Genomic DNA, 27,784 nt, shown 5'->3' with positions numbered 1-27,784 from the left:
GGATCCAAAATCAACTCGCAGACAATCTCTCTCGAGATCACCAACAGGTCCACGAATGGGAAATTCACCCCCAAATTCTGAACACTTATTTCAAACTCTGGGGAACACCTCAGATAGACTTGTTTGCGACAAGGGAGAACGCAAAATGCCAAAACTTCGCATCCAGATACCCACACGAACAATCCCAAGGCAATGCCCTATGGATGAACTGGTCAGGGATATTTGCTTACGCTTTTCCTCCTCTCCCTCTCCTTCCTTACCTGGTAAACAAACTCAGTCAAAGCAAACTCAAACTCATATTGATAGCACCAACTTGGGCAAGGCAACCCTGGTACACAACGCTGCTAGACCTATCAGTAGTACCCTGCATCAAATTGCCCAACAGGCCAGATCTGTTGACACAGCACAACCAAAAGATCAGACACCCAGATCCAGCATCGCTGAATCTAGCAATCTGGCTCCTGAAATCCTAGAATTCGGGCACTTACAACTTACCCAAGAATGTATGGAAGTCATAAAACAAGCCAGAAGGCCATCCACCAGGCACTGCTATGCAAGTAAATGGAAGAGGTTTGTTTGCTACTGCCATATTAATCAAATACAACCATTACACACAACTCCAGAACATGTAGTGGGTTACTTGCTTCACTTACAAAAATCTAACCTGGCTTTCTCTTCCATTAAAATACACCTTGCAGCAATATCTGCATACCTGCAGACTACCTATTCAACTTCCCTATATAAGATACCAGTCATTAAAGCATTCATGGAGGGCCTTAGGAGAATTATACCACCAAGAACACCACCTGTTCCTTCATGGAACCTAAATGTTGTCCTAACTAGACTTATGGGTCCACCTTTTGAACCCATGCACTCCTGCGACATACAGTTCCTAACCTGGAAGGTGGCATTTCTCATCGCCATTACTTCCCTAAGAAGAGTAAGCGAGATTCAGGCGTTTACAATACAAGAACCTTTTATACAACTACACAAGAATAAGGTCGTCCTAAGGACCAATCCTAAATTTTTGCCAAAGGTTATTTCACCGTTCCATCTAAATCAAACAGTGGAACTTCCAGTGTTCTTTCCACAGCCAGATACCGTAGCTGAAAGGGCACTACATACATTAGATGTCAAAAGAGCATTGATGTATTACATTGACAGAACAAAAAACATCAGAAAGACTAAACAACTATTTATTGCATTTCAAAAACCTCATGCAGGAAACCCAATATCAAAACAAGGTATAGCCAGATGGATAGTTAAATGCATCCAAATCTGCTACCTTAAAGCTAAACGACAGCTGCCCATTACACCAAGGGCACACTCAACCAGAAAGAAAGGTGCTACCATGGCCTTTCTAGGAAACATCCCAATGCAAGAAATATGTAAGGCAGCCACATGGTCTACGCCTCACACATTCACCAAGCACTACTGTGTAGACGTGTTATCCGCACAACAAGCCACAGTAGGTCAAGCCGTATTAAGAACATTATTTCAGACTACTTCCACTCCTACAGGCTGATCCACCGCTTTTGGGGAGATAACTGCTTACTAGTCTATGCAAAACATGCGTATCTACAGCGACAGATGCCATCGAACTGAAAATGTCACTTACCCAGTGTACATCTGTTCGTGGCATCAGTCGCAGTAGATTCGCATGTGCCCACCCGCCTCCCCGGGAGCCTGTAGCAGTTTGGAAGTTACCTTCAATTATTTATATATGTATCATCTCAACCTTAAATAGGTGCATACTTAGTCACTCCATTGCATGGGCACTATTACTACAATTCAACTCCTACCTCACCCTCTGCGGGGAAAAACAATCGAAGATGGAGTCGACGCCCATGCGCAATGGAGACAAAAGGAGGAGTCACTCGGTCCCGTGACTCGAAAGACTTCTTAGAAGAAAAACAACTTGTAACACTCCGGCCCAACACCAGATGGCGAGCTATTGCAAAACATGCGAATCTACTGCGACTGATGCCACGAACAGATGTACACTGGGTAAGTGACATTTTCATTCACTGCCAACAAAAATACGGCAAATGCTACCAATACACGAAGGGGCTATAAGTAAGGAACTATTAATTTTGAAAAATAAACCAAGAAAAACAAAGATGACAATGTGACCTCTCTCTCTCTATATATATATATATATATATATATATATATATATCCCAAGTAGTGCAAGACATATTTGAAAATTTGTAAAAGGGGGAGATATATACTACAACTTCACGAAAAGGCACATATTGACAAAGAATAAAAACAGAGTGAATTTGTTCATTTTAAAACGATATTCATATACATTTGAATAATAGCCATCATATTGATCAATAGTTAATACACACCTATTTCTTTTATATATAATGATGATAATGTATCTTTAAATTGTGATGTTATAGAGTTCAGAGTTTATGCAAAAACTGGTACACTTCACTATCTTGATTCATTCGCAGTTCCATCAGCCGTAGTCTTATGACCCATCATGCCTTGTCTTTTCTCGTTTCTGCCATATGTTCACCACCCACGGACGTTTGCTTTTGTTAACCTTATCCCCAAAAATCTTATTGTCTACACCTCAGATGGAGTGTGTGCTACTTGTATGCGTCTAACCAGAGGATATATGATGTCAGTATTTCTTATTGCCCTCAGGTAATCTTGTATATGTTCCTTGAGGGGGCCTATTGTGCTCTTGTCATATATCATTTTGCACAGTCATACCAAAACATAGACAACATACTTTGTATTATATTTTATAAAAGGTTCAACTCAGTATTGCTTGCTCTTAAAACTGAAGTTTTGTGTTCTGTGCATAGCAAGATTGCACATGTTACATCAAGTACACTTGTAAAAACCTTTGGGTTTACTTGGTAGCCCTACGTGGGTTTCCTCGTGTTGTGGTGGAAAAAAGCTATTACACACTGTATCCCTGATGATTTTGAAACTCTTGTGTACCAATCTTGGTTTAAGTGGTATGTTATGTGATAAGGTTTTGTCCATGCACAGAACATGCCTGTGTCTCAATAGAATCTTATGTATTGTATTGCTATAGCAACTATATGAAGCTGAAAATGGTATCATTTCTTGGGCAGTATTTATCCCTTGTTTTTTCTTTTTCAGTAAAGTGTCCCTGGTTTTCTTACAGCTCTTCGTCTTAGCCTGTACTATCACCTTTTTGGGATACCCCCTTTGTCTAAATCTGTCAACTAAACTGTGCAGTTGAATTTAACAGACATCTGGCTCACTACAATTTCTTATAATTCTTTACATTTCGCCATATCGTATGGCTAACACTTGTGATGAGGGATGTGCACTAGTAACGTGCAACAATGTGTTACGTGCTGTAGGTTTACGATATATTATCGTCTAGACCTTGTTTGCCTTTATCTAAATCTCAATGTATAAGAAACAGATGGACGGCTTGCTGTACTTGTATGCTTCCTGTATATTGTTATTGTTGTTATTGAGGTAAGTACATGGCTCTCGTAGAAGTAATTCTGACCCTGTCTAAATTAAAAGGACATTGTCTATATGCCTTCCCCAAACTAAGATGGGCTGAGTCAAATGATGGAGGCCATTGAGCCACAGATGTTTGGACTCAAAAAACCCATTTAAAGAATGGCATAGGAAGATGAAGAACCTGAGCCCATGGCAACTCCCTGGGCCTTTCTGAACCATTGTCTCTCATGGGTGAAAACATTATTGTCAAATTCCATCATATCAAGGATCATGTCTTTATGCCGACAATTTATGATGCAGATCTGACAGAAAATGTTGTGCTGCCTCCAATCCCTTTTCATGGGGTATGTATATAGTGAGCTTTTATCTAATGTAGCCTGTGTCATTTCTGGTGACTATTAAATGCCATCTAGTTTATTCAACACATCCTTGGTATCCTGTAAGAAAGACAAAAGATTTATTATGAGAGTCTTTAAGAATTCCTCAATATATTCTGGCAGTCTTTCAGTTGGTGAACCAATTCTGGAGACAATCGGTCTTCCCTGTGGGAATGCCTTGTTTTTGTGAATTTTTGGCAAACTATGTAGACAAGGTATTGTGTGATAAGCATTAAACATATGTCTGTATTCTATGTCCGTGATCAAGCATGCATCATATCAGTTTTGTAAAAGATCACCCAGACGAGCTGTAGACAATTTATGGGATTACTACTAGTTTTTCATATCCCACAATATCCCCCCAATTGTCTTTTCCACCCACTTCACCCTTCTTGTTCAGTACCATACTTTATCCCCTTCCTTGATCACAATAGACATGTTGGACCTGAGATCACAGAGAGCCACATTGCAGCAGAACTGATATGTTCATAAAAACCCCAAGTAAAAGGAAGAGTTACCTTGAACACTCGTTGCCACATACACAATCTGTTTCATGACCGTTCACAGAACTACCTGGAAAAACTGCTTGCCCCTTTTCAACCTCCCAGAACCACTAGATCTGGAAAATATTTTTCTTTTAGACCGACTGATAATATACAGAGGGTGTGATGTTTAGTCTCTCCACAATAAAGGTCCCTTCTTGTGGATTTTTGTGCTTCCTCAGTATGATTGAAAAATAACTACCTTAAAGTTTCTTAAAGACTCGCCTCTTTCCGTAGCATTTGGATAATCATTCCCTTTCTATAATAACCGTTCTAAATTAATCCTCTATCCTGCATGGTGAGAATGTTTAAGACAATGTGCGTCTCTACACCCAGGCTGTCTTGCTCTCTCAAGGCTTAGCCATCTTACTGGGGGACATATTCAACAGGCTGTTACTTCTAAGTACTTCCCATTGCTGCTTCTAACAAGCTACTGGTTGTCCTTCACCTGTTCTAGCAATGTAGTATAATGCAACTTATAATGCAACTCAGTAGTTATATGTGCCCATACCTAAAGGAGCTGTGAGGCCACCATAGAATATTTAGTAGCATGTTTCGGTCTTCTAAGATAAAATAGCGGTTACAGAGGAAGGCTTAAAATGGTTTTACTTGTGCTGATTTCAAATTTATCTGATGCACAAACATCTCTGATTTTGAATGCTTACAATGCTGGGGTAAGGGATCCCTATATGCTAGCAAAGGTCCTGACATCTGATAATTCTGGTCTGTGATGAATCTCAAATGCAGTCCTTCGTTTGGGCATGTCTCGCCCTCTTTGTGAGAAACAATTATGTGCCCCAATCTTTCCTTTAAAAAAGGAATCATTCAGACCCCATATGTTAGCGCATGCTATTACTCCTCGATGCTTGAGCTAAATTGCACGTCTAAGTGGCTGAAAAACCTTCAGTATTGGTCTACTGTTAGGACCTTACTAACTGATGTTTAGGATTGCTTTGTGGATGAGGTGGACACTTATTTACAACAGAGCTGGTTTTACCTGTCATTTATTGAATTTCACCAAATATTTGATTTGCTCTTTTGATCACTACCATTTATGGGGAGACAATTCGAAACCTAGGTGTGGATGAGTCACTTCTTGTGGCTACAATACAACTATATGCTAGAAACAATCGTTGGGTGGTTACCAAGCCATATCCAGACAGGCATAACATTGCCAAGGTTTGTTACTTAGATTTGTTACTTAGAAACTCTTATATTAAACCTGTTTATAAACTGTTTGGCTGAAATCATGGATGATGCTGTCCTGGATGTAAAATTCTTACTGGGGAGGCGTTTACCTGTTCTCTGGTTTGCTTACAATGCCATCCAGCTTGCAAGATACTCTAGTGCTTGGAAGTCACCACAAAGGGCTATGGTTGCTTAATTATGTAGGGAGACCTACACAGATATACAACCACCTACAAAAGGATGACCGTGAGACCAGAGAAAGCATAAATTACGTTCCCATCTTGTATGGGCCACTCAGAAAGATGCCTCAAATCTTGGAGTTACATTTTCTTAATCTGAAACCTGGGCCAGACACACTAAAAAGTCTGTGGATGCTCTCAGCCAAGCAGCATAAAGTGACGAGCTCTAACTATAAATTTGGCAAGTCAGTAGTTACAGAGACCCTCTTGGTTTATCTAGAGAAAAGAGTTGGAAAGTTTGGTTGTGTGTCTGAATTCTAGAGATAAGAGTGAACTGCAGATACAATCAGGTAAATAAGAGGAAACATATTTTGTTTCAGTATAATTTAGGTGAACGTAAGTGTTCTCTGGCGCTTTCTGCTAGTGCAGACGTGTGTAATTTCTACTGAAGAATAATTTGCCATAAAGTTTGCCAAAATTAATTTGGTGCTTTTTCCAGATTAGCCATGTCAGAGGTTCTTTTGATGGAAAGAATGAGCCAAACATACTGGTTTTCATTTGGTGAAAGCTCTTTCTATGAATTTGAATGAGGTGCCCAGTGGTGTCCCCCAAGGCTTTGATCCTAAGAATAAAAGAAGGTTTCAGAGAGTTTACGCTTCTTTTACATGAGAAGCAAATAGCATCCGGGTCCTTTATTTAAATGGTTATTTTTCAATTTTTCACTCGCTTTAAACAAGTGTTGTTTGAACTATCGAAATCTTTTCACTACTAAATCATATTCCTGAATCCAGCTTTCTCGGGCCAATAACATTGGCGTCTGGGAAAGAAAGATAGAAGATTAATGCAGAAGCATATAAGCATACTTATCCAAGATGCTATTGGATACACCTGCACGTGTTTTTTGCCTTCTAGAGCACCTTGAATCAAACCTCTACATTTGGACAGAAACATTGGGTCCATCGGAGAGGCCAAGCTTTTCGTATACAGCACAAGAGATATATTATCTATTTTCTGTATCGCAGTTTGAAAGTAAATGAAGTGTATTATATGAGGGCTATTGCGTGTTTTACATGCTTTAACGGATGTATCCACGTTTTCTGGTGTACTGTTATTGTGTAGTTTGGGTATACAGTTTCTATGTCAGAAATGTATTGTCATAAACAAATAACTGAAAAATAAATTTTCCATGGAGTCGTGTGGGTTTATTTTACATTGGACTGGAAGCACCATGACGGCTGCACTGGCCCGTTACCTTACTAGTCAAGTATTCTAAGCTTCAACAGGCAGGCAGAAATGAATTTACGTTAGTGTGCGCTCCATATATATTCTGCCTCGCGCCTCGGATCTTCTGGCTGTGAATGTGTCTCCTTGTCCTGGAGAGCAGTGTTGAGGATGAAGTATTTCTGGGAAAGCCATGCACGAGTTAATTTTATTGCCATCCCCGCTGACCTCATGTGGAAACAAATCACGTGGATGTAAAATGAGGCCGTTATTCTTGTTTTACCTCCCGCCTTGGTAGGGTTGTGTATACTCAGGTAATACTATGGAAAAGAAAGACATACTGGACATTCCAGTAATTTGTCGCTCCTTCCTTATGCTTGCCTTCAGTAGGCACAGGGTGAGATTCTGTGTGTGTTTGTAGAAAGGGAATTTACAGAGCCAGGTCCTGTCTAGGAAGAAATGGAGCAGTGCACTTAGGAAGAAGAGACGTTGAAGGTGGGTCGCGGGCCTTTCAAGCTAACGCCCATCATCAAGAGCATGGGTACTCACAAACATTTTCGCAGAGGCCGCACCATTTGGTCTGTGATGTGACCGAGGGCCGCACTGATGTCAGCAGGGCGGTGGTCAGAGGGCTCGGGGTGGAGAGGGGTAGTGGTAAAGTGGTTATAGGGTAAGTGAAGCGTATACACCTAGTGTCTGAATTGAGCAATGAGAAACTAGAAACTTGGGTATAAATCCAGGCTTCTCCACTTAACCAAATTGTGTGATCCTACACAATTATTTTATTTCACTTTACCTCCTTTTTTTCCTTTTTCTTCATCACCACATATAAGAACCTTGAAATACATCTTCGTGATGTATGCTGCATAAAACCTTGTGTGTCTGATTTAATAAAATATAATGTTGTTCATGTATAATAGAAACCCAGCCCTCCCAAAGAGTTCACATAACAACTGGCTTGCCTCTTAGTTCACATTGTTGTCAGGGTGTGGGGGGGATGTGGGATGAAAGTTTCTAAATTTATGTTTGAAAACTATCACTTTAAAAAAAAATCTCAATGCAGTGATATACTTGTGTGTACTAAGGTGAAACTGTTCTGCAGGTTAATGAAATGCACTTTTTAAATTTTAAACAGATCATACTTTTATATTTTTGCTGTACGATGTCTTTAATAATGAAGGTGTTTCTAAAGTTCAGTTCCAGGACACCATAGTTACTCCTTTTTCAATTAGCCTCAAATTAAATACTTGCCCCTTTATTTAACAATTTTTAGTGCTGGTGCCACGTCGAATAAACAGCAGCACAGTGCTGCTGTTGACCTGGGGGCCGCATTTGGGGGCTGCATGTAAATGTCAGGAGGGCCGCATGCTTCCCCCGGGCCGTACTTTGAGTATCACTGATCTAGAGGGTGAGCCTTTCTTTAAAACGGGCAGACTTTACTTGCTCTTAATCTTCTGTGAAGCTGGCTCATTTAAATATAAGGCGGTTTCATATGTTGTGGACATGGATGTTACATTTAATAGCTTACGTTATTTTTCACAGCCAGCTAAACAGGATCGTGTGGAAACGGCACAGGAAGTTCAAGCAGGGACAGAAGAAAAGAAAGACAACGAAGTAACTGAAGAAGCTCACAAAGACATTAAAGAACATACACTGAAAACTAAACAAGATAAGGTTCCTGTGAAGCCTCCAAAGAAATTGAAAACTGTACTGTGTACAGTTATTCTTTTGGATAAAACCGAGTACATCTGTGAAATAGAGGTAAGGCTGTGCTTTTAATGTATCTAAGCGTTCCCTGCCCGTGTCCTGGATGTTAAGCGCTTAATATACTCATGGCCAGCGCAGGTGAAGCAGCTATGTCGGCTGATGGGAATGCTGCATAACCTTTGACCTAGGTACCCAGTTCAAATGTCACCTACGGGAAGTCTGCCCTTTTCTGCTCTACAGTAAGTAAGGTATTATAACGATGGTAAAAATGAACGCACTTGTAATGTATTTTAGAAAATATGCACAGGTTTAAGATTCATTTTAATTGTTACAACTAACTTGTATTTATATAGCGATATGCATACCACGGTATTTACAATATAGGCTACATGCAGTAGCATCCACTTGCACAGCTATTTCTCGCTTTTTTTACCTCGGATGAAAGCAAGTTTTTTAGCGGATTTGCAATTAGAGAGAAGTTTCTGGATTATCATTTCTTTTTTTTTCATTTCTGAATGTTTATATTTTTACCTAGATTAGATGTACTCTAGTTAACTTGGTGGTAATGTTTATTATCAATTCTCATCAAAGTATTAATTCGAATTCAGTTAAGAATGTTTGCGCACTTTAAAGCAGTAATGTAGTGTACTCCGAAAGTTAGGGTTTCCCTAGAATAAAATTATATTGTTGTAACTTGACAAATTGGACTGTTCGCATTATTGGGCCTGTACTTTACCGTGGGTTGTACGTTGTTCTATTGGGTAGAATGTGAGTTATTTTTCGGAGGTTCAATAATGGAAACAGTTTGTGGGGCTCTTTAGTACAGTTTTTATTAGATGGTATGTATCTATGCAGCGAAACAAAACATGAATGTTACAATTATATACATATAAAAAACATGTGGTAGTGAAAATGACACGATACTAGACTCGAGTCGTTAGAAAAATAGTCACCTTTTTTCATCATTTAAAGTTGTGTCAATGAAGTATTCAAGTTCCATACCGAATACCTTGCTTCAATATATATATATATATATATATATATATATGTGTGTGTATATATATATATATATATATATATACAAGGTATGTTTTGCCACTCCTTGAAGAACAGTTAAGATTTCCAAAACAGAAGAAACTTCCCTAATAAATGTATCCACAGAAGATCACTTCCTCTGTCGCGCCATACAAAATGTTCTCTGTCCAGTGAGCAGTATCGATGAGTGACATTGCAATAAACCTGTGATATCTCTTTACTCAGTGTACAAAAAATAACACACATGGTTCAACTCGAAAATTTCTTCGGTAAAATAGAGAACTGGAAACCAAATTCTAATATTCAATAAAAAATGTTATTTTCTCTGTACTAAAAGAATAGCTCAATATGGTCACTATTCCTCTCCAGTGTAGGAGGTGGTTGGGGTTATGTGCTTCCTGAGTTAGAATGTGTTAGTCCAGATAACAGTCCTTGCAGTACATGCATTAGGTTTCTTGTTGGAGAGTCTTGTTGCCATTCTTATCATCTCATGGGTAATTCTAAGTGTGCAGGGATACCCATAACATTTTGTTTTTATTCCATACTGAAGATGGCATTGTGAAATTGGTATTGGCAAGGTTTTTTTGGAGAGGAAGAGGGGAGGTAACTGAAGCTTCTCAAACCTAGCAGTATCGACTTAAAGGTGAAGGGAAAGGAGGCAAATCAGCTGAGCAGCACTATAGTTGGTGCCCTCTCGAAAGAGGAGCTCTATTTTCAAGTGGTCAGGATTCTCTAATACTGGCTCCCTCCTGTGACCAACTATTGGGTATCCTACCACCAGTGCTGGGATCGGGAAACTCTTCTCAATGCCGATGAAACAAAATAATTGAATCAGCATCACCTGTGTCACTCATACAGTAGTACATGACCTAGTCTGCTCCCTTACGCAGGTGTGCAACCTAGTCCATGTACCTCTTCCCCATCAGTGAGGGTGTGCTAGGACTAGCATCTCTCACCGACACAGTTTCATAAAATATGACGACTACTCTACCTGTGTTTTGCATTTTTAGCTTTATTTTTTTTAAAGTATCTCTTATTTCTTCATGTTGGAAAGTTTGTGTCGAAGTATTCTTGGTTCAACTCATGCAGGATGTGTCACAGGTTGTTTGCAGCAGTTCTATCTCCTGTCTGAAGATAAGCCATCTGTTGCAGGTGTGCGTCCAGCTTGATTAATTGTGAGCCTCATATTGCAGGTTTTGTTTTCTGAAGAGCGAGTCATGGTATCTGAAGGGGGTGAGATATCACATGTGATAGCCAGGTCTTCAGCAGCCTTGGAGGAAGCAAATGATGACATATATATATAACCTTCACCTTCTGAATGATAGTCACTCATGCAGGTTTATATGCATAAACACCTGGAAGAAGTGAATTGCACAGTTACCTTTTCTCTGGTACCTGTCAACCTATTTCTACCTCTTCCATTCTTAATGTTCTCTTGAGTAGATGTTCCACACCCAGGAGCAAAAGGCCTCTTTGGGGACCCAACTTCATATTGCTTCAGAGAGACCATTTACTAGAGTCTCATTATCTTATAGGTTCTGTGGTCTCAGCCAACAATCGTACCATGGTATAAAGTTTGCCACTTCTGGTATGCATTGCACAACCGATTTTGCATGAAGTGGAGTAGGTTGAAGTCTCTTAGCAAAAGCCTCAGAAGTCCCTAGTACCAAAGCAACATAAAAGGAAATGCAAGCTGAATAAGGGATCTGCCTTGGTATCCCCTTAGTCCTCTATTCATCCTGCTTGTCACTGACTGCTTCTTCTGGTCTTTTTTAACAGACTGAAGAATATACAGTCTTTTTCCTTCCCCTCAACAGATCTTGTAGGGTAACTGCAGCGCTACTATCTTTTCCCATACCTCAGGGCAGAAATACTACATTGGTGTCAGCAGTCCTTTTCCTGTGGACTTCTTTGGTGCTGAGGGCCTACCTGGATGTATTTCTGGCAGAGTTGAAACCATGACGGTTGCTTCTGATCACTCTCAGTGAGACATTTACCAAGAGTTGCAGAGTTCAGTATTTCAGAGACTTGAACATGCCAATTTATTGTTATCACCTTTAATGTCAGATTCCTTCCTCTTTACCAGGAGCCTTAACCTGTTGGCCATGGAACCAACTCTGATCTACTCTGTCCTACAATATTGTATTTCAGGCCCTACTTCCAGGGTTCTGAATGCCAATTCAGGTCCTATTTCTTTGTACCTTTTATCCCATCACTGATCCTCCATTGTGGGCCCTCATGCACCTCATGCTTTGTTGTTCACTCCACTTTTAACCCCAGTAGTTGCTTCACTCTTAGTGCCAGCACATATCTTTCTGACAGGCCACTCAAACTTCAATTGAAACTTAACTGGCCCTTCTCCAAGACTCCTCGTCCCACCCACCAAAAAAAGGTGGACCCTCCAGACCCTGAGTTACTTCCAACACCAGTAGTGAAGAAGCTGCTATTCAGCAAGAGGAGTTGCTGCCTACAAGGTGGTACTTTATTGTCTTTTTTGAGGCATAGTCTGTCCTGATTAACATTGAAGGTATCTGTCCTTTAGTGGTAACCTCTAGTACCACATTAAAGCCTTTGCTGCATATGGAGACCCAGTTCTTCAAACAGGCACAGGAAATTTTGAAAACACCTGTTTTTTGATGGATTCCTCCACACTTGGGCCCCTCACCTTATGAATATACTCCAGGCATGAATTTGGAAGCAACTTTTTCTCTCAATGGTTCTATAGCATTATCGGGTGGAGCACGTGGTGGGTAGTAGCATGTGTGTGTCAGTTCCTGTTTTTATTTGTCTCACCGGCGTGGGTCAAGACCTCTTCCTGAAGTTCCTCATCTTTTAGTATTCACTATGCCAAATATCTGTGCCTAAAATTTCAGAGTTTGAGCACACCCCCAGAACCACTAGTAAGTCTGTGTCTTCCGATGGGCTGTCCCCAGTGCAGTGGGTACCCTCTATGATTCTGACATCAGTGCTGCCTTAGAAGGCACGTTTGATGACACCCTTTAATTTGGCTGAAATAATCCCAGTGGCAAGAGAGGGGGCCATGGCATGCATTAAAAACATGTCTTTGAAACAGGCCCTTTGCAGGAGTCTCGAGATTTGCCCAGATGGAAAAAAGTTTTGGATCCAGCTCCCATGCTGTTGTCATGCCTAACAAGGATTATGGCTGTACGAAAGATGGCTAACTGACATGGACACTGATAATGCCCGCCCTTCTTAAAACTTTCTACACCGTACCTAGATTTACAAAATACAAGTGGGTTGGATATTTCTTGGGAGGGGCAGCATATCCCTTACATCTCTGGCCTTTCTTCCTTTGGAGGAAGTCTTTTAATTCACTACAGTTGTATGAAAAGCAGCAGAAGAATTGAAGTTTACATTCCCCTCTCTGGAGGCTAAGTTTGTCATTTTATTGGAGATGTTGCTGCCCTTCTTTGCTTTTTGGGGCTATCTACTGCATTTCAAGGAGGCTCTGTTAGAGCAGGGTCAGTTTGATCTACAATGGCAAGTGGATCCTCTTTGGAATGCTTCAGAAGCAGCAGAACTAGTTAATTTGCTGGGCTTAGGGTCTACAATAAGGCAGTTCCTTTTTGGCTCCACCCAAGTGGTCACCTCATGCTTCCAGATCAGTAGCCTAGGCTTTCCAGTGCATTGTTGTGGCGCATTTGGCGAATGTCAATGCCAGGCCTAAAAATTTAGTTGAAACTTGGTGTTTTTCGGATGAGGGTAGATCCACCAATTGGCAGGCCTCCAGGCTCTCAAGCCGGGAGGAAGCTGTCACTTCTGCCATTGTATCTAAGACAGAGCAAGGTGCAATACCATAACATAAGGAAACTCTGCTGTGAAGTGTTGACACCTGGGGCACATGTCGGGTATTGTTGCGTAGCTCCTGTGCAGTTTGGATTAGTGAGATATATATGCCATATGCTGTCGTAGGACTCTTACCACGGGGGTAAGACTGCTGAGTTTAGGGCGGCAGCACCATCGCGTGTGGGTGACTGAATCAGCCCTACACCGTCTGGAAGCAGTCGGCCTGGCCTCGTCAGGGGCCAGCAGGTTTATGAATGCGGCATAAAACTCTACCGGGAAGCCATCCGTCCCCGGTGTCTTCCCCCCGAGCTCAATCCTTAATGGCCCCCTTGATTTCCTGCTGGGTAATGGCCTCTCCCAACTGCCCTGTTGTGTCTGATGGTAGCTGTGTGAACTGCGTCTGGGCTAAATAGGCTTCTGTGAGCTCACCTATCGCATTGAAGGGTACTTTTGTATAGTCGCTCATAGTAGGTGAGGAAATGCACGTTTATTTGTTCCTGACCATAAATGCTAACCCCCGTCTGTTTTCATTTCTAATATGGTTGAGCCTCTCTGGGACGGCGACACCAGCCATGCCAACATCCGGCCTGCCTTCTCTCTCTCCCCATGGGCTCTAGCAATATAGTTCCTATAATCAAAGCAGCGTAGGCGTTCCACACACTCCCCCACTGTTTCTTTGAGCTCTAATAAGGTCTGTTGTAAATTTGGGTCCTCCGGTCTACTCTTTTCCACTTCTCTCAATCTACGCTCTGCCTCCACGGTATCCCCCAGTAGTGTTCTTCGTACCCCCACCACTCCCACTATGCACCTTCCTCTCATCACTACTTTAAAGGCGTCCCATTCTATTAGAGCAGTGGTTCCCAAACATTTTCGACCCACGGCTCCCTTGATCTATTGGCCACTGGCTGCGGCTCCCCATTATGTTACTTTTTGTTGGCGGGTGGGGGATGTAAGCCTGGCCTAGGGAGTACATCCATTTTTCTCCCTGAAAAGAATTGGGATGACGCCAATGAAGGTATTGTAATTCTATATATAACTGTAAAAAATAAAAATGTAACAGTTGTTTAATTACAGCATGCATAGGGTTTTTTAGTAAGGGGAAAATATTGGTTGACGGTAACCCTAGTAAAATGGGCAGGTCTCATTTTTATGTAGTTATAAAGTAACAGTTTAAATAGTGTGAAATGTAGAATCACTTTAGTTGTGTTTAACCACCTGAGGGCGCTCAAGGACAAAATTAAAAAAGAGCTGCTACAACTGAGTAGTTTTATTTTGTACGAACTGGCCCAAGGGCTATAAATAGCTCAGTGGTTCCCAAACTGTGTGCGGCGCCCCTGGCTTGTTTTGATGGCGCACCAGCGAGCCGCGGCGCACAGATTGGGAACCACTGTATTAGAGGATTGCTGGCTGTGTCCTCGTTATCTGAAAAAAATTGTGTAAAGTGCTGTCTCATCTCTCCTTGATATAATGCATCCTCCAATGATTCTGGTTTCAGTTTCCATGTGGGGATGCGGGGGAGAGTCAGGCCCCACCTCAGCGACAACAAGAGTGGATTTTGATTGGAGATCGTGGGAGCCAAGTATTCAGTATTATGTATATGTGGGAATACATCTGGTGTGCACAAGAATGCATCTAACCTGACGTGTAGGTCATGTAAATAAGAGAAATATGAGTAGCCCTTGTCGTCCGAGTGTAACTTCCGCCACGCATCCACTAGGCCCCAATGTGTCTGCCATGATGTAAACTGTCTGGCCACCCTGGATAGCGGAGAGTCGCGCAAAGGAAGGTGTGATCTGTCCTTGTGGGGGTTTGGCACACAGTTAAAGTCCCCCCCAGCACCAAGGTATGTTGCAGGTATGTGGCCAACGGGCCCGATAGGCGTGTGAAGAATGCGCCCTGTTCCGAGTTAGGTGCATAAACATTGATCATAGCTAACTCCCTAGCCTCCAGTCTCCCCCAAATAGCCACGAAGCGCCCCTCGGGATCAGTAAGGCTATCTATTAACTGAAATGAGACCCCAGCCCGTATCCATATCAAGGTCCTTCTAGCGAAAGCAGAATATGTAGTACAGTGTACTTGGCCCCTCAACCGCTTCTGTAGTGCTTTCCCCTCAGCATGTGTTAAGTGTGTTTCCTGGAGCATTGCTACCTGGATCCATCTCCTCTGTAAGTATGAAAAAACTTTATATCTCTTGACCATTGTGCGCATGCCCTGGACATTCCATGAAAGGAAATTATACAAATCTAATGTAGCCATCACCATGTAGTAACCGTAGATGTCCCTGCCCCCCACTCAGTACCACAATCAGCAACAACCATATCCACCCGCACTGTTTCCCCGGTTTCATTGTTACCAACCTTTGTGACTCGCATCGCCCAATAGTCTGAACCAAACAATGAACTACCCACCTCCCCATCCCCAGGACAAAAGCTTGAACTACTCTCATCCAAACTAAAACAGCTACTTCTGCTTATCTATCGAAGCTGGGGCGGTCCTCAAGTTCTTTAGAGAGGAATATACCACTTTGCCCCCCCCCCGCCCACCCCCTCCCTGTTTGCAAAGCCTCAGGGTTTTTCACGGGTCCAGTCCCCCTCCTGCAGATTCGGCCTGTTGCAGCCATTTTATCGGCCCCTGCAGGGGTGATGATTCTTGGCAGCCATATGATGACCGTGACGAGTCTTCCAGATAAGTCCAGGGCGGAGCAGGTCAGATGATGCAGTCCAACGTCCCAGGAGTCACCTCCGGTCCCCACTCATTCAATACTCGCGACCCTTCTGAATCCAAATCCGATCCTGAATGTTCCAGTTCCTCATCCGCCCTCGGGTGGGAGCCGAGGTCCGATTCGCTTAGGGATGCCACTGCTTCCATTGTTTTCTGACGTTCTTTTGCATCTCTTTACTGGAGGGACTCCCCAATTTGCGATTCCTTCTATGCCTGGTACCCCTTTGGGGCTGCGGATGCAAGGTCGCAGCCAGACTGTCCTTTTCTGACATTTGAGCTTGAGAGTCACTCCACTGCCATACTTCATCCACTGTGGTAAAGAACTGTGTGCCCCCTTGGCCACCACTCTAAGTCTCGCAGGGAACAGCATCCTGTATTGAATCCCTAATTTGTGCAATTTCTGTTTAGCTTCTCGGAAAGTGGCTCTCTGTTTCTGTACCTCCCGTGAAAAATCGGGGCAGATACGGATCGTGTGATTGTCTATCATGTGGTCCCCATTCTTCCTGCTTTGATTCAACAAATGGTCTCTATCCCTGTAATGCAGCAACCGAGCTATGACTGGCCTTGAATGGGCCCCCGGTGGAGGAGGGCGTGCCGGGACCCTGTGCGTCCTCTCAAGCGCAAAAAAGGGGGAAAGTCTGTCTTTTGCCACTTCCTCTTTAAGCCAGCGTTCTAGAAACTCCACCATGTTATTCTGTTCAATGCGTTCTGGTAAGCTAACTACTCAGATATTATTTCACCAGGAACGATTTTCGCGTCCTCTGTGCGAATTTCTAAGTCCCGGATTCGTTTTTCCATCATTTGCGTGAGCTTGGATGCATCTCTAACCTCAGGTAAGAGTTCCTTGACTTGTTTTCCTGTGGTGGATACTTTTTTCAGCCAGGCGACGGTGATCGTCTCTGAGTATGGTTAAATTGGTGGCCAAGGCATCAATTTTCCCCTCTAGGGCTTCACGAGATGCTGTTATGGCTTGAAGTACGTCCTGAAGGGTGGGGTCTCCAGTCTTCTCCACAGGATGTATACTCTTGGTTCCCTGCAGGTCTGCGATCGGTGCCGCGGTAGGTCCTTCCTTCTGCCCTATATCCTTCCTGTGACCAACTTTCCCCATTTCCAGGTCCCTGCTGCTATGTCCCTCGTGACCAGAGGGTGGTCACTGCAGTCCCTCTCCTCGCTAGTGGCACCCAGCTGTCTTCCTCTCCTGCTCGCAGAAGATAGCTGGTCACCTCTATCTATTGAATCATCCACCTGAGGATAGTGGGGGCTGGTCAGCCTCTTGCCCGCCGCTGCCTCTCCAAGTCTGTGTCCTAGCCGGTCCACGTTATCGCCGGAAGTCACTTAGGGTTTCATGGTGTAGACTGTATTTGGAAGCCCCCCCATTACGGGGGTACCTACTATGCTGCCTTCTGTCGAACTGTCTCTCCGTTCTGCTCTAGAGGTGGTTATGATGTGCCTCTTCCCTCCATGTAGGGCGTCCCTTCCTGGGCCCTTTCTGGGTCAGTTCCCCTGCGATCCTCCCTTCAGGGCGATGGGTGCTTCCCTGGACCTTCAGCAGTATTCACTGCGTTGGCGTGATTGGCTCTATGTGATTTCTGTGCTACTAGGCTGCCGCTTTCTCTGAGGAGGCCCCGCTCTGCAGTACTCGGTTCCTGGGGCCCTCTCATCTTTCGGCCCTCTTCAATGCCCGTTTTTGTCATGCCGGGCCCCTCCTTTTCCCCAGGGGGTCTATCGCCGCCTCTCCGGGGCACCGCTGCCCCTTGGCGTCAGGCCCCGCTGCGCGTACCTGCTCGCCGTTTTCCACCGGCTCTCCACGCTCCGCAGGGCCCCTCGCTCTTCCGGATCAGCCACCACTCCCCGGCTCACCTCTCGTATGCTCCGCAGTATTCCTTAGGGAGCCGGGTCGATTCAGGCCGCACCCACCGCCCCTGGGACTATCAACTCCGCTCTTCAGGATGGGGCCGCCATCTTGTGCTCCGTGCGGTCTCTGCCCGAACTGCCCGAGTCCGGGGCACTGAGTGCATCTTTTTCCCCTGCAACTGGTTCGAGGGCCTCTCCAGCACCTCAGGCTATGTGGCAGCGGGTGCTGGATCCCGCCTGGAAGTCAGGATGTAGCGGGGTGGGGGATTACTGGCGGGAGCCTCACGAGGAGACTTCTTCCACCATCAGCCTCTAGTCACCCCCCCCGAAACCCAGGTCCTTTAATATGTCACTTCACACTTTAATCTCTCATTCAGTGCTTTTGTCAGTATGGGCCATCCTCACCCACCTCTCTTCGGCGATTCCCATTCCCTACGGTCTGCCGTCCACTATTTTGGCATCGGGGTGTGGTATGAGCCCAGTGTATCGCGATGCAGCATTTGGCAGACACCAGCCCCAGCAAAGCTAACCGATAGTGCATTTTTGTCCCATTTTTTGGGAGAGGGAGTATGCCTAATTGGCAATGTTTGGGTGAAGGTTCAATCCGTATTGTAATGATTTCTTTCAGATCATCAATTATGGCTTCCCATATCCAAGATGTCAGACCTCTGGCGATTTCGGGATCCAGGGGTGTTTGTAAAGTGTGGAACTCCATTGGTTTCTCTGGAAAGGAAGGCCTTAGTCCCCTGACTGTGTAGGAGATTTTAGTGGATTGCAAATGATGACCTGGGGCTAGCCAGAAGATGTCTTGCACCTCGTTGAGGGTAAGGAATGACCTGTATTGGCATAGGTCCTGTATGGTTAAGGAACCACATTCGTAACATTTTGTTAGGTCCATGACTGTTTGTGCCTGCCTGTAGCTTGGCAGCCATTGCAGGGGTAGTAATCTTACATAGGGGGCATGTTTGAGTACAGCGGTGACCATTCGTTCCCAGGTCTCCGCTACCTGGCGGACCAATAAAGGAGTCTCACCAGGGACACCCTGTTCCCTCATCAGGTATCTGTGGAAATCATTCACTTCCCACCCAGTCACCTAGTAGTTTATTTTCAGCGGTCATTTAGTCCGTGCACCACTGCATGGCTTATTGTAGAAGTCCTGCATAGTAGTAGAATTGCAGATTCAGGACCCCCAGTCCACCTAGCTCTGCGTCTAATTTTAGCACTTCTAATTTAACTCTACTCTGCTTTCCTCCCCCATATAAGGGAGATCAGGAGTTGGTCAAGTTTTTAAATGTGGCCCAAGGAATGAGGCACATCGAGTTCTGCAGTATATATAGGCAGCGGTGAGGTGAACCATTCTGCTCAAGGCCACTCTTCCCCTAATTGGGGAGCTGGAGCTTATTCCAGAACCCGATGGAGTTCGCCAGGTACTGTAAAGTGGCTCCCATGTTTAGATCATAGTGGGCGGTTTCTAAGCTATTGCATGACCAGGTAGCATAAATGATTGCATTTCCAAGCAAGTGGTGCCTGAGGAAGGTCTACAATAGCCCGTCCCGCAAGACTGGCCATCAGGAATAGTAGTGATTTGTGCCTGTTAATACACAATCCTGACATGTCGCCAAATACTGTCAAGACGTTTAATAGTATGGGCACAGAACTTTCTGGGTTCGTGAGGTATATCAGGTCGTCAGCTGCATATATGAAGATGACTTATGTATACCCTGCCACTGTCACTCCCCACTCCACCATCTCCCTCCGCAATTTTCACTACTAAGGTTCCATCACGAGCGGGATAAGGAGCAGGGACAATGGGCATCCCTGTCTGGTCCCTCTGTCTATGTGGAAGGTTTCTGAGATCAACATGCCCATGAGTACTTGTGCAACTGGGCGGGTGTAGAGGAGATGAACTCAAGCGAGGAATCCGGGTTCTAATCCCATCTCTTCCAGGACCGTCCCCATGTATTCGCACTCGATAGTATGAAACACTTTTTCATTATCAAGCGTGCCCACTGCTGCCTGAGTTTTGATACCCGCCATTTGGTGAAGCACGTACGACAACCACCGCAAGTTCATATGGGTTGTCCTGCCTGGCATGAAGCCAGATTGGTCTTTGTTTACTAAATGGGATTTAACTCTTTTTAGCCTGGTAGTGAAGACCTGTGCCAGTATCTTGGTGTCAACACACAGCATAGAGAGGGGTCTGTACGAGCTTGGGTCCTCCAGTTCCTTACCAGGCTTGAGGAGCATGATTATCTGAGCTTCACACATTGATGTGGGTAAGGTGCCTAGCCTCTTTGATTCTTAAAGGGTTTCTAGTAGTTTAGGTAACACATGGATCCCATAAGTATGATAGCATTTGACTAACCACTCATCCAGGCCTGGGGCTTTTTGGGGTGCCATTTCCCCAACTGCATCTTTGAGTTCCTCCAAATGAAGATCCTTCTGTAATCCTTCATGCGGTGCCTCCAGGAGGCGAGGGAGTTCCAGATCTGCCAGGTAGTCTTGCATCTCTGAAATTGGTGGGCCCGTCCCCTGGGACTGTCGTCAGGTGGTCTCTCAGTAGTCTATTTATGCTTTCTTGTATTACTGCTCTTGTTCCGGCTGATCTCTTCAGGGATAGCATTGGGGGGGGGGGGGGGGGGGGGGGGGGGGTCTTTCCCAGCCTAGTAGCCAGGCCAGTAATTGTCACTATTGGTCACCCTCCCTGTGTAACAGATGGCAATATTCAGTTTGTCAAGTCTGTCCAATAATTCTGCAGTGCTGTGATTCGCCTGAAATTCAGTCTTCCGAATTTTACCAATATCCAAGCGTGTCTTCTGTATGCCGGTCAGAGAGCCCTCAGCCTCTTTGTGGTCCAGTTCTAATCAGCGGGGTGTGCTGCAAATCATTAATTGAAATTCCCCTTGCGCAGCAACCTTTAAGGTGTCCCACTCCGAGCTCCTAATTGCGTCAGACAGCTGGTTCGTATCAAAGAATCTGCCAATCACTTCACTAAGTTCCTCTCTGAACAGGAAGTCCTTTAAAGTTTCCGGTCGTAGTCTCCAGAGAGGGGTGCAAGGTCTGTTTCCCTCGCCCTCCACTCCATTGACACTGGGGTGTGGTCGGACAGGAATCTTCCCATGATCTGAACCCTGCAATCCTCGCTGCTATGTCGCTTGACACAAAGAGTCAAGACGGCTTTATGTTAGGTGGGTCACAGGGTAACATGTATTCCTGTGCATCAGGGTGGGTGGCTCGCCATATGTTGGTGCATTGTAGCCTGTCCATTGCTGCCTGGACTGCCTTAGTCAAGTGTGGCTTAATTCGGGACTTGGGGGATGTCTGTCCAATTCTCCAGTAAGAACACAATTAAAGTCCCCTGCCGACACCAGGGATATACCTAAGTCGGGGGTCAGTTCTTTCTCTGGTGTGGGGAAGAAATCGCCATCATCTGTTTGGGGTATATATGTTTAGTAAGCATATTTCTAGCCTATTCAGGAGTTCGTGTACCAGTACCAGTAGCAGTAGGTACCAGCCCTTAACATCTGCTTGGTAGCCCCGGAACAGGAAAGGCACCTGCACGGCGATCCAAATGAGGGACCCCCCCAGACATAATTTGAATAAGTGACGGAGTATGTGTGTTCCCACCATTCCCTATTTAGCCTGTTAACCTCTGTCTCCGTCAAGTGCATCTCCTGCAACAACGCTATGTGCACTCCAAGGCAGCATAAATAAGTTAGTACCCTATGCCTTTTAATATATGAGTTTAGCCCCCGAACATTCAATGTCATGAATCCATAGTTAGTACCCATTGTGGATCATGCAGTCCCAGAATATCCATCAAACTCACTATGAGTGTCAACACTGCTGCCCTTGCAATAGTGTGATTAACCGGACCAGCCATATTCCTCCCACCCAACCGCTAACCCCCACCCTCGGGTAGACACATAACAACCACCTGTGCATCCCCAACCTTCACCAAGTTGCCCCCCGTTTCTTCGTAATTCAAACAAACCAATATAGTGTGGTCAAATAACATAAAACAATCCGTAGTATTAGAATACTTGGCACGCAGTCTTTACACTCAAACTCACTTGCATCTGTCACTCCACTTTCAATCCCTCAATCACAACAGCAGAAACTTCTTTGCACAAGCAAGCTGGCAAGCAGGTCCGCACGCGTCAGCCCAACCCTATGTGCCAACTCAATCTCTCAATTTTCTATCTCTCTGTGCACCGTCATTTATCAACATTTACTTCTCATCTTTACACAACTGTATACCACACACACTGACCTGCAATCACACCAGGGTTATCCCCACAAGGAATATGGGGAGGGCATTCAGCCATCAGGGGTGGCTCCCACAGTAGGTTGCATCTGGCGTCTGTGCCCATGGATTAGTGAGCGAGCAGCACCTTCAGGCGGACCTTGTCGTTGGCTGAGTCATTAAGGAGGCATGGTGTTTGATATTATGTAGTGACCTAAGTCTCAATGAGATATCCTGTCAACTTGTCAGTTGCCGGTCTCAGCCAGAGGCGCAGGAGCAGGAATGCCATCCTACGATCCCAAGGCCGTAACTTCTTCTATCAGTGTCTGTGCCTCTTCTCTTTCCATCTGCAGTTGTTGAGGGTCTAAGCCAGGTCTCTGCGGTTCTCCTTGTTGAACACTGATGTCCTCCAAGGCTGGTGTTACATCTTGTCATACTACCACCTTCTGGGATGGTCGAGGAGCTCTGAGTCTCTTCTCCTTCTTTGCCGTGACTCCCAGACAGAGCCAGAGTCTTTACCATTATGAGTCGGAGTTGTTGAACTTGTCGCTTATAGTCTGGAAAAATCCGTATTGTGTGGTTGTCAAACTTGGGATCTCCCATCCGTCGTATCACGCGGTAGATGGAGTCATGGTCTCTGTAGTTATGAATTTCTACAATGAGGATGCATGGTGCTCCCCTCTGGCAGCCTCGGGGTTAGGGCCCTGTGCACCACTTCCACATTGAAGACAGGAGACAACTCTGCATCAGGGCATGCCTCTCGTATCCACCGTTCAAGGAATAACTCCCGATCTCGACCCTCTGCTTCTTTTGGGAAACCCACAAAGCAGAGTTTGCGTCTCAGTGATCGTCCCTCCGCATCCTATCACCTGCATTGTACGTTTTTGTTTTTTGCGGTGAGGGCCTTGAGTGAAGTGTGCGTACCTCTCCCTGCAGAGACATGCTGTTCTTTGGCCAGGAATCTCTTGGATACTGTGTATAGGTCTGTTCTAAGCAGTCCAACATCAAGGGGATACGCGTCTATTGTGGCTTGGACCGTAGCGCTAGACTGCTCAATTGCCGGTAATATCTGTGTTCCTGAGGGTTCGTCTTCTGGATTCGATCCATCACCCTCCCCCCGTCGTCACTTGGGAAGTGGGTATGGTCCAGTCCCCCAATCATCCACCTCTCCCTCTCCCCTCCCATAGGCCCCCAGGGTCTTAGATTGGTCTGTTATGTTTTGTTGGGTTTTTCTGTGCACTCTATCCTTCCCCATTCTGCTTCAACCTTATGTTCCAGCTAGGCCTCATTCTATAGTTGTGTGCCCCCCTCTGGGCCCCATCTGCGGTCAGTGTCCATTCACGGGTACGGTCACCAGGCCTTAGTCGACCTGCAGCGTCCGCAGCCTCCCAGCAGTGAATCAAGGTGGGATGTCACAGTCAGGGGGTAGACTGGTGTTCTTCACGGCATCCCCACTGGGAGACACCTCCATTGACAGGGGCCAGGTCTGCGAGTGGGCCAGAGCAGACTCCCTTTTCACTGGCTTAGTGCCGGCACCGCCCTGGCAGGGCCCAGGGTAACTTTCCATGTCATACTAGGTCCCCACCTCCTCGTGTCTCAGGAGGTCCCCCGTCTCCCGCTTCTCACCTCCAGCCTGGCCACACACCCGCTCTTGTCAAGCGGCCCCCATCCGGTGCGGTGTGCACAGCCACCGGTATGCCCACCCCTTTCGCGCCTACATGAATTTCCCGGTTGCTGCGCATCCGCAGTCCAAGGTGGTCTCTCTCCACCTCCTTTTGCTGCTTCTTACTAGACAGCTCTCTTCCTTTCAACTCCAGGCGGCGTGGCTGCACAGAGTGTCTTGCAGTCCGCTTAGCGGCTGGGCCTGGTGGGCAATCCCCATCCGCCCAGCCATGTCTCTGCGTCCTGGTTGGTGTGTTTCGGTGCAGTCTGCAGGTCGAGGACGGCTACTGGGGATTTGACTTATATTCAAAATAAAATAATGGAGTGGGTCTTTACCAGCCTAACATCAGGCCCCACACTCACCCCTAAAACGGCAACAGTCTTTCTGCTCTCCTAGGAAATGAAGCATCCTATCCCAATGGCAAACAAGAGGACATTTGATTCTTTATCGTGTTGTTTTTACATATGAGCCAGGAGGCAATGGCTAATTCCCAGTATCATTCCACTTGCATTAGTGAATGGCAGCACTTTTTAGGTTTGTGTAGGCTGCCACCTGGAAAGACCTACCAGATCCAGACAGTTCTGAAAACTAGACATCTGGGCGAGTCCAGGGTGTGATGTGCTTCACATGCATCTCAAACCATTTTCTTACCCACAATGCGCTGCAAACCTCAAACTTTGACAAAAACACACATTTTTCTCACATTTCTGCGAGGAAAACATCTGGAATCTCCAGGGAGCCACACATTTCCTGTCGCACAACATTCTCCCAAATCTCCTGATAAAAATGAGACCTCAGTTGTGTGTGTGGGCAAGAGACCTTGACACAAGAGGCCCTAAAGTGGCATGTGGAGAGCTCAGCAGTTGGGGTAGTTGCAGGATTTGGCATCATGCTCGGCTGCCACTCCTAGAAATTTACCACCCAGACATTTTTTAAAAGTAGACAATCATGGGATTCTGGGGATGTGTATCTTTTGTGAATCACATGCTGTTTTCCTGCCCACAGTGCCCTGCAAACCTCAAAGTTTGCCTGAAATCACTTATTTTACTTCCATATCTGCAATGGAAACTTCTGAAATCTGCAGGAATTCACGAAATTCCTAACACCCAGCATTGCCCCACTTGAGCAGATACAAATGTTGTGCCACTTATGTGGTTCGGCCTAGTGCCAGCGACAGGAAATCAAACAGAGGTCAATAGAAGTCCCTAATCTAGAGCTCCTATTGACCTTGGTTTGATCCGTCTGCTGGTCAGGATTTTTCCATTCTGGCCCCTTCTCTTTGGAATACATTTTGTACCAATTTAAAAACGATTTCTTATCATCTGCAATCTATAAATCCCTTAAAGGTTTGTTGTTGTAGCTGTCCTATCAAGATGATTATGTTCATCACCAGGAGATTCCCACCGTGCTATTGCGCTGTGAACTCATAATTGTTCATCATCTAGGTTTTGACCAAGTTAATGTTTTAAATCTTGACTTCAGCTTTCATGAAGCAATAGTTAAAAAAATCTAAACAATCCATCTTCAGATACCAGCTCCTGCAACTCCCCAACAAATGCTCAAATGTATTGCACCTGTTTTTGTGGCCTACAGCCAATACCTCTTTCTGTGGGGTACCTTGCACTGTTGCTGTTAATGCTTTAACTGTTGTTTGAACTTAGAAATCTTGCACTGCTGTGCCTCTCTGTATATGTGAGGCTTGTCTCCTTGGCGCCAGCTGTCACTGTATTGTGTATAACGGACTCTTGATCTGCTGCTGTGGCACCGAACCTTCTATGCAGATAAAAGAAACAAGTGCGTCTGTTGTCACTCTGCATCAATTTTGTGTGTGCATTAGTCAAGACTGAGTACCTTCCCACTTTTCAAAATCCTTCCTACTGGCTTTGTCAGGGAATTCTATAGCTGTAAGCTCGTGAAGCGTAATGGCACAAGGACATGACCATTTAATTTATACTGGATGCCCAGGTGAACAGGAGTTCAAACCCTTCCTGTTAAATTTAAATATTTTTACCACTGAAATACCATGCTTATAGATCGGTTTCCTGTCTACCTTTGACACAAGCAGATGACCGTTGTGGTTCTGTTTTCAGTGGTCACTTTTTCCAGCCACTACTGCCAAGGGGTGTAAGCAAAACAAAGCAAGATGTACATAATAACTACTTTTGGAGGATGACATTTGTCCAAGTATGCTTTCACTTCTGAGAATTTGTTTTTCGAAACTTGAGAGGCCTTTCCACTTCAGTGATTATTTTTCCTTGCAGTCTTTAGCAAGCTGATAAATTAGCCGATTTTTCATTTCTGTTAATGCAATTTAAATTGTCTGTTCTCCCCTCTCAATTAAATGGACTGTGCAGTCTTGGGTAAAATGAATAGAAAATCTGCGCATCCTAAAGTGCAATTTTCACAGAATGTCTGTGTATATCGGTTGTAGTAAAGAGATGCCATTGTTTTTTAACATCATTAGTAACAAAGTACCTATCAAAACAGTCTGTTTTGTGACTTTTGCACTGCCTAAGCTCACACATTGGGTCTGATCTTTACGTTATAGATAAAGTTTCTATGCATGGGATCTATGGTGCATGAACCTAAGCAATATATATATATATGTTCGATGGCATGTGTGGCTGCAGATACACATGCTGTGCACATCCCGCCATCTGGTGTTGGGCTCGGAGTGTTACAAGTTGTTTTTCTTCGAAGAAGCCTTTTCGAGTCACGAGATCGAGGGACTCCTCCCATTTTGGCTCCATTGCGCATGGGCGTCGACTTCATCTTAGATAGTTTTTTTTCCGCCATCGTGTTCGGACGTGTTCCTTTTCGCTTCGTGTTTCTGGACGGAAAGTTAGTTCGAATCTCGGAAAAATCGTCGGTATTTTTTGCGTTTGGTATTGGGTAGTTACAATTGATCGACACCGACTTTTGAAGATCTCTCGTGGACCTTCAGGGTTTTTTCGACCCCCCGTTGGGGCCTGGTAGGCCCGGCCACGTGTCTCTTCAAGGCTGACGGAACGGACCCCATTCCGCTTCTGCCCAAAATGTCATAACAAGTATGCATATAAAGATCAGCATCTGGTCTGTAACTTGTGTCTGTCTCCAGAGCACAAGGAGGATACCTGTGAAGCCTGTCTAGCGTTTCGGTCGAGGAAGATATTAAGAGACCGAAGAGCGAGAAGACTGCAGATGGCATCGGCGCCGACAGGATAAGGGCGTTTCGAGGAGGAAGAAGAAACCTTCTCCATCCAGGAATCGGACTCGGACGAGCTCGATCCCGAAGGAACGCCGAAAACCGTGAGTAAGACGTCGAAACATAAAACTCACGAGAAGACAACAAAAGCCCAGGGGACGCCACCGCCAACAGGCCATGGCTTAACCCGAAAAATAGGTGACTGATCATCGGCACCGAAAAAGGGCATGCATGTGGCGAAGTCATCCGACTCCGGTCGAAATACCGCCACACAGCAATCTCGGGCCCGAGACAGCGGCTCCGAACAGATTCGGCACCGAGACAGTGGCACCGAAATGGTTCGGCACCAAGACACCACGACGCCGAAAATAAAGAAGGTTTCCTCGGAGCCCAAAAAGGCGACCGAAAAGATTTCGATTCCAAAACATCCAGCCTCGGAACCGAAAACAGATTCCTACACAGAGGAACAGGGATTGTCCTCCCAGTCTAAGGGCATAAGTTCGGAGAGGAACTTGAATCTGTTGAGCCAGACTACACTCAAAGAAGGCTCCACATTCAAAAAGACACAGGGAAGATAAGCACTCTTCCCCCAATT

At 45.1% G+C, this 27,784-nt stretch overlaps 1 protein-coding gene across 22 annotated transcripts in view; it reads left to right on the top strand.

Annotated features, from left to right (window-relative positions):
* EPB41L2 (erythrocyte membrane protein band 4.1 like 2) overlaps positions 1-27,784 on the top strand; it is a 1,020,488-nt gene that overhangs the window by 344,471 nt on the left and 648,233 nt on the right. For all 22 annotated transcript variants that reach the window (XM_069234854.1, XM_069234865.1, XM_069234873.1 and 19 more), the window contains one exon: positions 8,515-8,733. In XM_069234854.1, coding sequence (XP_069090955.1) covers positions 8,515-8,733 — 219 coding nt within the window. The remainder of the gene's footprint in view (positions 1-8,514; positions 8,734-27,784) is intronic.

The sequence above is a fragment of the Pleurodeles waltl genome, chromosome 5, assembly GCF_031143425.1.
Source record: "Pleurodeles waltl isolate 20211129_DDA chromosome 5, aPleWal1.hap1.20221129, whole genome shotgun sequence".
In the NCBI taxonomy this organism is placed as follows: Eukaryota; Metazoa; Chordata; class Amphibia; order Caudata; family Salamandridae; genus Pleurodeles; species Pleurodeles waltl.
Note: the sequence above shows the minus strand (reverse complement) of the source record. Positions and strands in the feature narration are given on the sequence as shown.